Genomic DNA, 11005 nt, shown 5'->3' with positions numbered 1-11005 from the left:
CCTAGTCCATTGTCTTATTTAATAGTTAAGTTAATAGTCAATGGCATAGCCTTTATTCTTAATGACCGATATATATATATATATATATATATATATATATATATATATATATATATATATATATATATATATATATATATATATATATATATATATATATAATTTATTCTTAATGACCGATGATCGATATATATATATATATATCGATCATCGGTCATTAAGAATAAATTACAAATTAAAACTATTATCAGGTTTTAAATGGCATTTTTTTTCGGAACACTATCAGGCAGACAATCGGAAGAAAAACCTGGCATTTTCCGTTTTGGCTTTCAATTTTTAGTTTGTTGATACTTATCTGGTGATACATTTTCTTCCTTGAAATTTCACAGGACTTCTTTATCCCGTTACTTCCCTTGAAAGTGGGGCCGTGGTTGAGTTTTAGAATTTCCGCCGGCACTTGAACGCCACTTGACGACACCCGGGCTACGGTAGCTAGCTTCACGGAAATGACATTTTTAAAGCCTTTCTTCTTAATGAATTGTTTTTTTATGCTGCTAGTTAGCTTCTAAAGCGTCGGTTTTATGACTTCATATACGGGGAACACTTAAAAATTTTGTGCAGCCAGCTTTAAACGAGAAACTCGGACAGTGCTGCTAAGCTAATATATTTGACTATAACAACAAACAACCTGCTTTTAAATAATCTAGTGATAATATGGATAAGTTTGTCGTGCGGCTTCAAAAAGGGGAAACCCTTAAAAAGTCCAGCTCCAATGAAAAGGTTTACAGACAGGCTACAATTGAGTCATTGCGGGTGAGTCAAATTCTACTTCGCTACATTCGCTTGACGTTCATTTTTTTAAAGTCACGAATGACATTTTCTTTCTTTGAAAAAGCGAGTTGTTGTGGTTGAGGACATCATGCGCTACAAATCCACGTTGGAGCTTCCTGGCCAGTGCAAAGAGAACCTGCTGGAGGCGCTCACGGAGCTGAGCAAGAAGATTCCATCTAAAGAGGTGCTCAAGTCCACGAGAATAGGTAGGATGGAGAAAAGCACCACACAGTTCCTTTGTGTTTTACACCTGCACATCATTTCTATTCCCATCAGTCAGTCTCAGTCAACCTCAACTAGCAAAACTTGTGGACGAAATTTACATCATGATTAAACGCGACTGCAGTCTACCTGTATGAGATGATGTTTGCGGATGACATTGTGATCTGTGGTGAGAGCAGGGAGCCAGTGGAAGATCAGCTAGAGAGGTGGAGGTTTGCCTTAGAAAGGAGAGGAATGAAGGTTAGTCGCTTTGAGATGGAATCCATGTGTGTGAATGAGAGGGAGCCAAGTGGACAGGTGATGTAGAGATAAAGAAGGTGGAGGGTTTGAAGTACTGAGGCTCAACTGTCCAGGGCCATGGAGAGTGTGAGGAAGAGGTGAAGAAGCGGGTGCAGGCAGGATGGACCCACTGGAGAAAAGTGTCAGGTGTGATGTGTGACAAAAGGGTGTTAGCAAGGATGAAAGGGAAAGTGTCCAAAAGGGTGGTGAGGCCTGCAATGTTGGATGGTTTGGAAACAGTGAGGAAAAGACAGGAGGCAGAGCTGGAGGTAGCAGAGATGAAGATGCTGAGCTTCTCTCTGGGAGTGAGCAGGATGATGATAGGATCAGAGGGACAGCACATGTGCTCAGGTGTTTAGGAGACCAAGTCAGAGAGGCTGGATGGAGATGGTTTGGACATGTACAGAGGAGAGAGAGAGAGAGAGAGAGCCAGTACAGTGGTAGATGAAGATGTTGAGGTTGGAACTGCCAGGCAGAAGGTGGAGAGGAAGGAGATTGATGGAGGTGGTGAAGGAGGACATGAGGTTTGTAGGTTTGAGAGAAGAGGAAGCAGAGGACAGGGTGAGATGGAGGAGGGTGATCCGCTGTGGCCTCCTCTGAAGGGAGAAGAAGAAAGAGAAAGAAGAAGAAGATTTAATGCTACTGCAGTCTACCTGTACTGGATGACTGGAGGAGTTGAGTACTTCTATTCAGTCTCCGCTGAGGCCTGTCATCCACAGCATGTTCCTCCGCTTGTGAGCGAATATTCTTTATGTTTCAGGTCACACAGTCAACAAAATGAGGAAACATGAGGACCCAGAGGTGAGTTCCCTGGCAGCAAAGGTGTACACAGACTGGAGGACGTTCATAGAGGAGAATTCCAATAAGCCGTCTATTGAGGTGCGCTGCGACAAGCAGTCTGAAGGACTTCGCAGCAACGCGCGCAGACTAATGGCGGAAGCCCTGGAGGTCAAGGTGAGAAGCAGCCCGTCTTTGTTACATTCTTCCTTTTCCTTAGATGAAATGCAGCAGCAGGTCAGGCTTCATTTGAATATCTACAGCCTATAGAGGGTTTTCACAGCGTGTCATCAAACAGGGAAGCCACCATGTTGGAGACACTGACTGCTCAGCACAGAGCGGTACTGAACGCCATTCTGCAGCGTTTCCTTGAAAAAATGGTGAATTACGGCCGTGTTTTAGATTGTACGAATTGTTGCTATCGTGAAAAACATTTGGAATTTTATCGACTTCCAAAAGTTATTAGAAATCAAGGAGAACAATGCCAGAAGTTGTCGGAAGAAAGGAGGCGCTTGTGGTTAGCGAAGCTGAATCAGGACCTTCGTGGCAAAACTGTGGATAACATCCGAATATTGTGCAAAAAAGTAGCCTAAATGAATATTAATTTGCATTACATTGCTGTGGAAGAGAATACACAGAACTTTTATCAGATCATATTTATTGATGCCAGCAGAGTCCCTTAAAAAGCTATCTCTCTCACACACAAAAAATACTTGAACACAAACTAAAATAGCACACAAACTAAAAATGAAACGTCAAAATATTTAAATACGTCACATTCAAATGTGGTCGATGACTTGGTATAACAGTTCCCTGACCCATCCGCACACCATCTAGTGATACGCCTCCAAACTCCGAGGACATTTTAGGTCCTTGGCGGTGGATGGAATAGGCGAAAAAACAGGGAATTGACTGTATCAGGATACATCATCAATGTCAAACTGTCCGGGTGCAGACCCGTACGGAGCAAACTCGTACGGGTCTGCACCACCAATAAAGCTCGACTCCTCCAAGTGTCGTGCATTTTTGTGTTCATTAAGTCCCTCTCTGTATGTCCTGTCACTCCCAACTCGTTTCGAGGAACCTTTCTGTTTTATTTTGTGTTTTTGGAGTGCGATGGAAAAACATACAGCCTATGGGGGTGTTTACAAAGAGTATCTCCAACATGGCTGCTTCCGGGTTGGATGACGCACCGTGAAAACCCTCAAAACAAAAACAAAAAAAAAGAGGCTTCACAACTCTTTTATTGTTGTTGTTTGTCCAGGAGGAGTCGGGACTCATCGACAACATGGAGAGAGAGGTGTTCCACCAGAGCTCCCGGCTGGTGAGCAGCTCGTACCGGCGCACTGTCAGAGCTCTTGTGTTTGCCTTCAAACACAACGCCGAAGTCCGAGTTCAAGCGAAGGACAACACGATACCAGTCAACCAGCTTGTCGCCAAGTATAAGAAATCATGAGAACATTTACATCTGCTTTTTAATGACATGTTATTTTTTTACATCCATGTGCTTCTTTTTTAACAAATAAATTGAATAAAAAGTCTTTGGTGCTGCGCTACAGCAGCACCAGCCAGATAATGGCGATCACCATGAGGATCACGGCGAGGACGCAGATGCTGATGAAGACGATATCGCTCAGGTCGTGGGGCTCCGCTTCAGGACTCCCCGAACTCCCGGCGCTGGCCTTGTCCACCTGCTGCGCCTGCTCCTCCAGGCGGCGCTCCTCGGCCGAGATGATGGACACGGTGGCGATCTTTCTCTGCGCGTCGCACTGAACCTTGTACTCCTGGATGTTCTGCTGCTTCCCGCCGGAGAAGTCGATGTAGAGCTTGTTCACCAGCATGGTAATGTTCCGATGTTTCTGTCCAGGTGTTCAGAAATATCAGTCTGATCGTGCTTGTATGGTCATGATCAAAGACGAGCTGTACCTGACTCGCCGTCCCGCAGTTGACAAACTGAGCCAGGATCTTGTAGGAGGTCGCGGTGAGGGAGGCGGTGCAGGTGGGGTTCCCCAGGTAGATGCTCTCGCGGTCCAGCTGTGGCAGCGACTGCAGCGGGATCAGGATGGTGAATTCTGATCTGGTGCAACTGACATTCACAGGCACGACTGGGAGAGGAAGAGAAGTCAGTGGCAGGGCCTAGAATAGCCTCACATCTGGTCTCCCTTACCTCCCAGGTAGGAGGCGGTGAAGCCTTGATGCGCTTCGTTCCTGTCGGTGCTCAGCACCACCAGCAGCTTGTTGCCCCTGGAGACCAGGGAGCGAGGCTTTTCTCTGCCGCACCAGCGGCCCAGTAGAGGGTCCGTCTGAGCGGCTCCGTCATAAACCGCCACGGAGTCATAGTCGCAGCGGTCGGACAAACTGTTGCGGTCCTCCAGGTCCATGAACGGGAAGAAGAGCTTGATCCGATAGCCTGCGGCCAGAGAGATGCTCCAGTGGCAGTTGATGTTGTTGGGGTAGATGTTGGGGAAGTGAGGGCTGCTGAAGTTTCCGCTGACCGCAGACAGAACCTGCTGGCATTCACCTGTGGAAGGAGATGTGAATCTATTCTCACTCTGAAAATCCAAGCCCAGATGGACTTGCCCGGGCGTTGGATTGGTGTGAGGTTTGTCAGAGATGATGTTTGGTCTGCTGCAGAAGTGCTGAATGCCTATCCCCATCTCACACCGGAGTCTTTCATCTGCTTCAATCTTTCATGTGCGGGCGTGTTTTGAACGTGATGTAATGTTTGGCTGCTCCCTGAGCGTCTCAGAGGCTGGTGTTTGAGCTGTCAGTCCGATTAGGAATCATATCTCTCACGTTGACCTATATACCTGTGTGTGGAAGGAGGCCGTCTGTGTGGAGTCATTATGACCACCTGCCTGTCATGGCTTTTATCTCGTCTTCATTTGATCATATATCGATGTTTACCTGAGTAGTAGTAGGCCTTGAAGCCCCTCCCTCCGATGTTGAAGTCGGACTTGAAGACCACCAGCAGCTGGTTGGACGTGGTGACGGTGTTGGGAGGTCGGTCTGCTCCACAGAACCGGCCCAGGTGCCGGTGGGAGACGGTCGGTCCGTCGAACAAGGCGACAAAGTCAAAATTACAGCCCTCGTTGTTCTCCAGCTGGAAGTCCAGGAAGACCAGAGTGACCCGGCTGCTGTTGGACACCTGGATGCTCCAGGTGCAGTCGGCTGTGTTGCTGTACTCCTCAGGGTACCCGGGACTGGAGATGACCCCGGACAGACCGGTGAGGACGCCACCACACATATCTGGCAGCACAGAGAAGAGGGTGTCTATATATGTACCAATATATCTGGGGAAAACGGAGGATATTATTGAGTCTTATATTTGTTTTTTGTTTTGTTTTGATTTGATCTGGATTTGTATTGGATCAGCTCGACTGCAGACTGAAACTGCAACCTTTCCTGTAGCCAACGCTGAATCCCCTGTGAGCCACGTGCCGGTCCGAGTGGAAGATGATGGACATGACGTTCCAGGACGAGGTGAACTGAGGGGGAGAGAGGTCGCCGCAGTAGGTGCCCAGGAGGTTCCCCTCGTCTTCAGGCACGCCGTTGTAGATCTTCACGTAGTCGTAGCCGCAGGTGGAGTGGTGCTCCAGCTCGAAGTGATGGAAGGTGAGCAGCACAGAAGATCCTTCTGCCACCACGATCAGCCAGGAGCAGTCGATGTTGTAGGGGTAATGTCCCGGGAAGTTTGGGCTGGAGATATTCCCGGAGGAAGCAGACAGGATTCCTCCGCATTTCACTCCTGGTTGTTACAAAACAAGGAACACGTTCTGAAATAACTGCACTAGGTTGTTTTTTTTAATTAGTATTCATATTATTAATACTAATAAAAACAATATGAATAATAATCATTTCAAAGGTCATTGTAGAGCAGAACAGTAGAAGATTAATATTATTTTGCTAAATTATGTTTAATCTATCTGACAGTACTAACACAAATATATATAAATATTATACACCTTATTTTTCGCTTTTGTTTGAGCAAAATTATTTCTTAAAAATGTAATGTTTTTTTGCTGGTATTAATTTCCTACTCCATGTTTGAAAACATTTTTTTTTTTTTTATAATTCCAACCCAATTTAAATTGCTGGCTTATGAATTCATAAGGCATCACATGAAGACACACACTGATCAACCATAACATTACGACCACCTGCCGTAAACTTTTCATTCCCCGTTTTAGAGGTCATTCAGTCTATTTAATGCATGTAAATGCTCAAATAAAAATTCATTAAAATGGGAAAATACGAATTAAGATGTGCTAAATATAAATAATAATGATAAAAACATTCAGAAATCTACTGTAATAATAGTATCTTATTATTTATCAAATTGAATGATTTATAAAATACCGTAACTGTAAAGTAACACTGGTATTTGCATTTTGACTTATAATTTTATATCACTATAAAAGTTCATAGCGTGATAAATAACAATATCTATATAATATATCTCTATATCTATATAATATAAAGTGGGCCTGATAAATAACAATATCCTGAAGTGATTGGCTGGTCACAGGGGGCGCTGTTGCCGCCACATTTCTTGCTGCAGTTGCTATTCTTCTAGTTGTACTCATTCTCATCCGTTGGCTTCTCTCATGCCGTATTTCCGCGATACATTCACCTCTTTGGTTCAACATTTCCTCCAACAGAGATAGCAACTCTGATAAACGGCGGCGCGGCGGCGCGACACAGCCCGAGGCCCCAAGTTGTCTGATAACCCAGATTAAGCTGTCGGCTCTTAGTTTCTACCTTTTAAGGGACGACAAATGGCAACTCACCTTTTTTCGGTTCAGCCTTGTGAACAAGCAGCATTAGGTAAATCAATAGGCCCACGGCGGGACTCATGCTGATCTGGCTCGGGACAGTGGAAGGAGACAAAGGCGGTGTCACGGCGCTCAGCCTTGAGGCGGCCGCGCCGGCGGCGGCTGCGGTAATAAGACTTTGAAAAATTCATCCCTGCTGCCTGAATGAGTAACCTGAGCCGCACCTGCTTCGCCCCGCTCCCTACATTTTAATGACTGATATCCAATGAGCAGCAGTGGCTTGTCAGGACACTGTTTGGAGAGAAGGCGATACATTTTTAATGATGCTCTCACACTCGGCAGCAGCTGCAACTTGGGCTGATAACAGAGAGCAAGAAAGAGTTTGCATTTGTCAGCGATATAAATGGCTTCATTAGAGACCGGTGAAGAGGAGCAGCGGAACTATTGGGGTCACCGAGTCAGGGCCAGCCAGACCACATTGTTGTTGTGTTGCGCTCAAAGTTAATTGCTTCATTTAAAAAAAAAAAAATGAAGCTCCGGTGCGTTTGTCTTACTCCCTGCTTGTGTTTACTTTCAAAACACATTTACACCGGTTCTTATTGGAGGGAAATTTGTGTTTAAACGTCAATGATTGAATGACAAGAAATGGTCTTTGGATTTGGAGTTGTAGGACTCACTCAGCACTCGATACATGAGCGGATGTGCATGAAGCTTTACGATGTTTTCATTTTTTGCTGAAGACACCTTTGAACGTTCAAACTCAAAATCATTTCACGCTGGACTCCCTCAACAGACTGAAAATCTTTGTTGGTCGTGAGTCCCACAACTGCATTACTTTGTGGGTGTTTAGGTGTGAATCCCACAGATCTAATCGAGGCCCTGTACTGCCCTGCCAGGATGGACTCATGGGACTAGCACAGTCCCAGAAAAGCTCACTAGATATTTTGGAATTTAAGTTTTATTGGCAAAATGAGAAATAAAATATTTGTCTGAATATTCTTTTCAGAATTGAAGTAAAAGCAAACAAAATGCAATAATAATAATAATAATAATAATGATTTATGTATCAGTTATTAAGATTAACATATGGTATTTGAAATGTAAATATAATTATTAAAGAATAAAACAGATAAAAACAAACAACAAAACCAAGTCAAAACAAAGCTACTTTGGCAAGTTCTGCTGCTAATTAACATGCTACATAAAATGAAATCCAATAAAATAAATCCAACCTTTGCGCACCTATAATAAAAGGTGATATAAATATTAGGAAGAATAAAGGCTGTCTAATCTTCTCATTTCAACCGGATGCCGTGCTACAAAACGAAAGCACAGTAATATTTTCAATGAAATTAAATCTAAAATATTTGTCATTAAAATGAACATCGTGTTCCAAAACAATTATTTATTAATTTTTAAAGTTTACAAGTTGGCAATTTTCAGCTGGTGAGTGCGACAGTGCCTAAAAGCACCTGCTAGATGTCGCTGTTGCACCGTCCAAACCCATCCGTTTATTTTTCCTTCCCTTCGACACAATCGCACAAAGCCGAAATAAATAAGAAGGTGATGAAAATCAGTCAAGTGTTTTTCAAGCAGTGATTCCTGGAAGTGAAGTGAACTGCCGGGCCTTTGAATTTTAATTCCCTTCCTCCTAATACAGCCTGTCATTGTTCAAGAGCATGTGCTGAAATGTGTTTGCCAAAGATACCGTTTGTTTAGAGCAATTAAATCACACATTAGGGAGTCGACACTCAGAAACACAAACAAGGTTCAAAGTACTGTATAATTATGAGTGCGGAGAAAGACGCCGGGTGACAGCGTCCAGCCATTGCTTCAGTCTCCACTGCCGTTTCATTGAATGATGCTGCGGGAAGAGGAAGAGAAAAACATGCGAGTAATCCATTTAATGAGAATGAGAATGGATTAACTGGCTGTCACGAGTGTCTTGTAGTGGGTGGAGGCACTTGACAGTTATAGCCTCCATGATCAAAATAAAATCCGGAAGTTTACGCTGCTTTCTAAGCAGATTAAAAAGCACAGAATGACGCGCATGGCGCCAGATTCTGGTGAATCCCGCTACAGGTGAAGATCACACGGTACTTTGATGAGTGCGCGGCGAGCTCATGGCGGTCGATAAATTCCATATATGCATGACTGTTAAAGTTAATGTCTCTCCGGCAGCATCTTTATCTCAGGATGTGGTGACACATTTCTTCTTCAGCCACATGTTTTATTTAGTCAGCCAAGATGCACTTAGGCATTTCACAGCGTGGCAGCCTCCTATTTAACTCGCCATATTTGAATGAATGCAAAGCAGTCGTAGCCTTGTGAGCGTGATGTGTTAGCGCCAGAGCACTTCTTCATGTTTTCATACGCCGCGTCCCTCCCGCGCTTCAAAGCTGGAACTATTGATTTGGAAAGGAAGACGTATGCTTCCATAACACATGAGCAAGATGAGGAGGGCCGTAATGGCTTCAGTATTTCACCTGGAATAGGCAGATGGAGTGCACACCCATGAGGCGCCCTGTTTTCCTCCGTCTTGTCCCTGGCACGTGTGCATCAGACAGGAGCTGTTATACACACTGTAATAACAGTCTATGCTTGAATTCTTGGAGGCTAATTTTAGCCGGAAGCATCTTGCTGGTTCACAACCTCTTGCCACGAGAAATCCTCCTCGACACACAAACCTGTCTTTCATCCAACTTCCAAACAACTCTGTCTCCATTCATTTTGGAAGTTTTTGATCTCGCCTTGATAGAAAACTGCCTCGCGAAAAAAAAGGCCCTGTAATCTTCGTGGGTCATTGCAGGGTGAGCTGATGGGTTGGTGAAGCTTCAGCACGCATTCCCCTTGTTGTCGGAGGTGGTGCAGTCGGGTTAGAAATGATGTGAGGTCTGGCTGACATAATAGTTCAAAGCCTAAGCAATAGAAGAGTAAGAGTGCCATCGAGTGGGCTCTGAAAAGATGGACACTTTTACATAACGTCTCACCAACCCTTCTCTTTACAGCCATGTGACATGACTTGCTGACACCATATTTGGCCCCCAGGCCTTGAGTTTGACCCATCATCTGTGAAGGCAAACAGGAGTCACGATTACATATAGATTATCAAGTTATATTAATCACATACTACATATATATATATTTACACAGTGGTGCCTCGATTTTCGAATGTCCCGGAATTCGAACAAATCGGAATTGGAACAAAAAAATTCAAGATTTTTTTGCTTCGGATTTCAAATGAAAATCCAGAACTCGATAGCCCCCGAAAAAAAGCCGAAAAAAACATGACATGCGCGGACCGACCAGCTGACCCACGAGGCTCTGTATGCAGACGTGTCCCGTTAGCTCCATTCACTGACTGTTTTTTCTTCATACTGAGGTGTAAAACCTTTCCTGTCTCCACACTGGACCGTGGTAGAGTGTCACAGGGGAGGTGCTGGAGCGCTCACTCCAGGGTTTGATGTCCTGTTGTGGGCTGGAGCTGGGACAGGGATGAGGCCAGTCTGGGACAGAGCGTGACTTGGTTTATGACTTGGTCACAGCCAAACTGCACAGAAGCGCACATTCAGAGCTGGACACGCACCGGGCACCTCTTCACTTCTGGAGAGACCTCACTCACTCGGCAACCCCTCCCACATGCAGCGGCCACACACATAGAGGAACAGCCACCTGCAGCAGACACTCGACATTCACTCCTACAAAAGACTATTTTAAGGCTTGGAACGCATTGTTTCTTTTTCCATTCACTGTAGTGGGAAAAATCGATTCAGATTTCGAACAAATCGCTTCTCGAACGGCCGTCTGGAACGGATTGTGGTTGAGAACCGAGGTTCCACTGTATATATATATATATATATATATATAGCCTTTAACTCCACACGTGTTTGTGACAGTATTTATTTTAAGTACTATTTACAATCAGACATGTTGCAGTGTTCGTCAACCTGTACATGTCATTGGTCGACCCCTTGACTAGTCGCTAAGTTAGTCAGAAACTGATGAGACTGGGGAGCTCATGACTGAAGAGCAAGGGCTGGTGTCTGGAGGGAGGAAGGTCTGGACCTCTTTGCTCCTGCTGCTGCCCCAGCGACCCATCCATGAAGAAGAGGTTGAAAATA

The 11005-nt window shown here is 44.6% G+C and overlaps 4 protein-coding genes across 7 annotated transcripts; 1 reads left to right on the top strand and 3 right to left on the bottom strand.

The window, feature by feature from the left end:
• The first annotated feature begins 237 nt into the window (after positions 1–237).
• Positions 238–8183, top strand: tceanc2 (transcription elongation factor A (SII) N-terminal and central domain containing 2). 4 transcript variants are annotated; one of them, XM_053883992.1, is made up of 6 exons: positions 238–813; positions 896–1037; positions 2093–2286; positions 3374–3558; positions 3669–5336; positions 5521–8183. In XM_053883992.1, the coding sequence occupies exons 1-5, from the start codon at positions 715–717 to the stop codon at positions 3880–3882; spliced, it is 834 nt and encodes a 277-aa protein (XP_053739967.1). In that variant the 5' UTR covers positions 238–714; the 3' UTR covers positions 3883–5336; positions 5521–8183. The 4 variants fall into 4 exon arrangements, with proteins under 4 accessions (XP_053739967.1, XP_053739966.1, XP_053739965.1 ...); XM_053883991.1 differs by having other exon boundaries at positions 250–813; positions 3374–3951; positions 5213–5336; XM_053883990.1 differs by having other exon boundaries at positions 250–813; positions 3374–5112; positions 5213–5336.
• Positions 4124–4872, bottom strand: LOC128769918 (CUB domain-containing protein 2-like). The gene has a single exon (XM_053883993.1). It carries the CDS (start codon positions 4764–4766, stop codon positions 4257–4259), a length of 510 nt encoding a protein of 169 aa, XP_053739968.1. The 5' UTR covers positions 4767–4872; the 3' UTR covers positions 4124–4256.
• cdcp2 (CUB domain containing protein 2) lies at positions 4991–5429 on the bottom strand. Its single transcript, XM_053883667.1, has one exon. It carries the CDS (start codon positions 5354–5356, stop codon positions 4991–4993), a length of 366 nt encoding a protein of 121 aa, XP_053739642.1. The 5' UTR covers positions 5357–5429.
• On the bottom strand, positions 5460–6966 carry LOC128769719 (CUB domain-containing protein 2-like). Its single transcript, XM_053883666.1, has 2 exons — positions 6900–6966; positions 5460–5857 (listed from the first exon to the last, which is right to left on the bottom strand). Exons 1-2 carry the CDS (start codon positions 6964–6966, stop codon positions 5481–5483), a joined length of 444 nt encoding a protein of 147 aa, XP_053739641.1. The 3' UTR covers positions 5460–5480.
• Positions 8184–11005: the final 2822 nt, after the last annotated feature.

This window comes from Synchiropus splendidus, chromosome 13 (assembly GCF_027744825.2).
Source record: "Synchiropus splendidus isolate RoL2022-P1 chromosome 13, RoL_Sspl_1.0, whole genome shotgun sequence".
In the NCBI taxonomy this organism is placed as follows: domain Eukaryota; kingdom Metazoa; phylum Chordata; class Actinopteri; order Syngnathiformes; family Callionymidae; genus Synchiropus; species Synchiropus splendidus.
Note: the sequence above shows the minus strand (reverse complement) of the source record. Positions and strands in the feature narration are given on the sequence as shown.

What these genes read in the sequence shown, in the direction of transcription:
- tceanc2 (XM_053883992.1), top strand. Translation starts at nt 715, where the DNA reads ATGGATAAGTTTGTCGTGCGGCTTCAAAAAGGGGAAACCCTTAAAAAG. An exon ending in CTACAATTGAGTCATTGCGG is followed by an intron (nt 814 to 895) that starts GTGAGTCAAATT and finishes TCTTTGAAAAAG; the next exon opens with CGAGTTGTTGTGGTTGAGGA. An exon ending in CTTGTCGCCAAGTATAAGAA is followed by an intron (nt 3,559 to 3,668) that starts ATCATGAGAACA and finishes GCTGCGCTACAG; the next exon opens with CAGCACCAGCCAGATAATGG.
- LOC128769918 (XM_053883993.1), bottom strand. Translation starts at nt 4,766, where the DNA reads ATGGGGATAGGCATTCAGCACTTCTGCAGCAGACCAAACATCATCTCT.
- cdcp2 (XM_053883667.1), bottom strand. Translation starts at nt 5,356, where the DNA reads ATGTGTGGTGGCGTCCTCACCGGTCTGTCCGGGGTCATCTCCAGTCCC.
- LOC128769719 (XM_053883666.1), bottom strand. Translation starts at nt 6,966, where the DNA reads ATGAGTCCCGCCGTGGGCCTATTGATTTACCTAATGCTGCTTGTTCAC. An exon ending in CAAGGCTGAACCGAAAAAAG is followed by an intron (nt 5,858 to 6,899) that starts GTGAGTTGCCAT and finishes TGTAACAACCAG; the next exon opens with GAGTGAAATGCGGAGGAATC.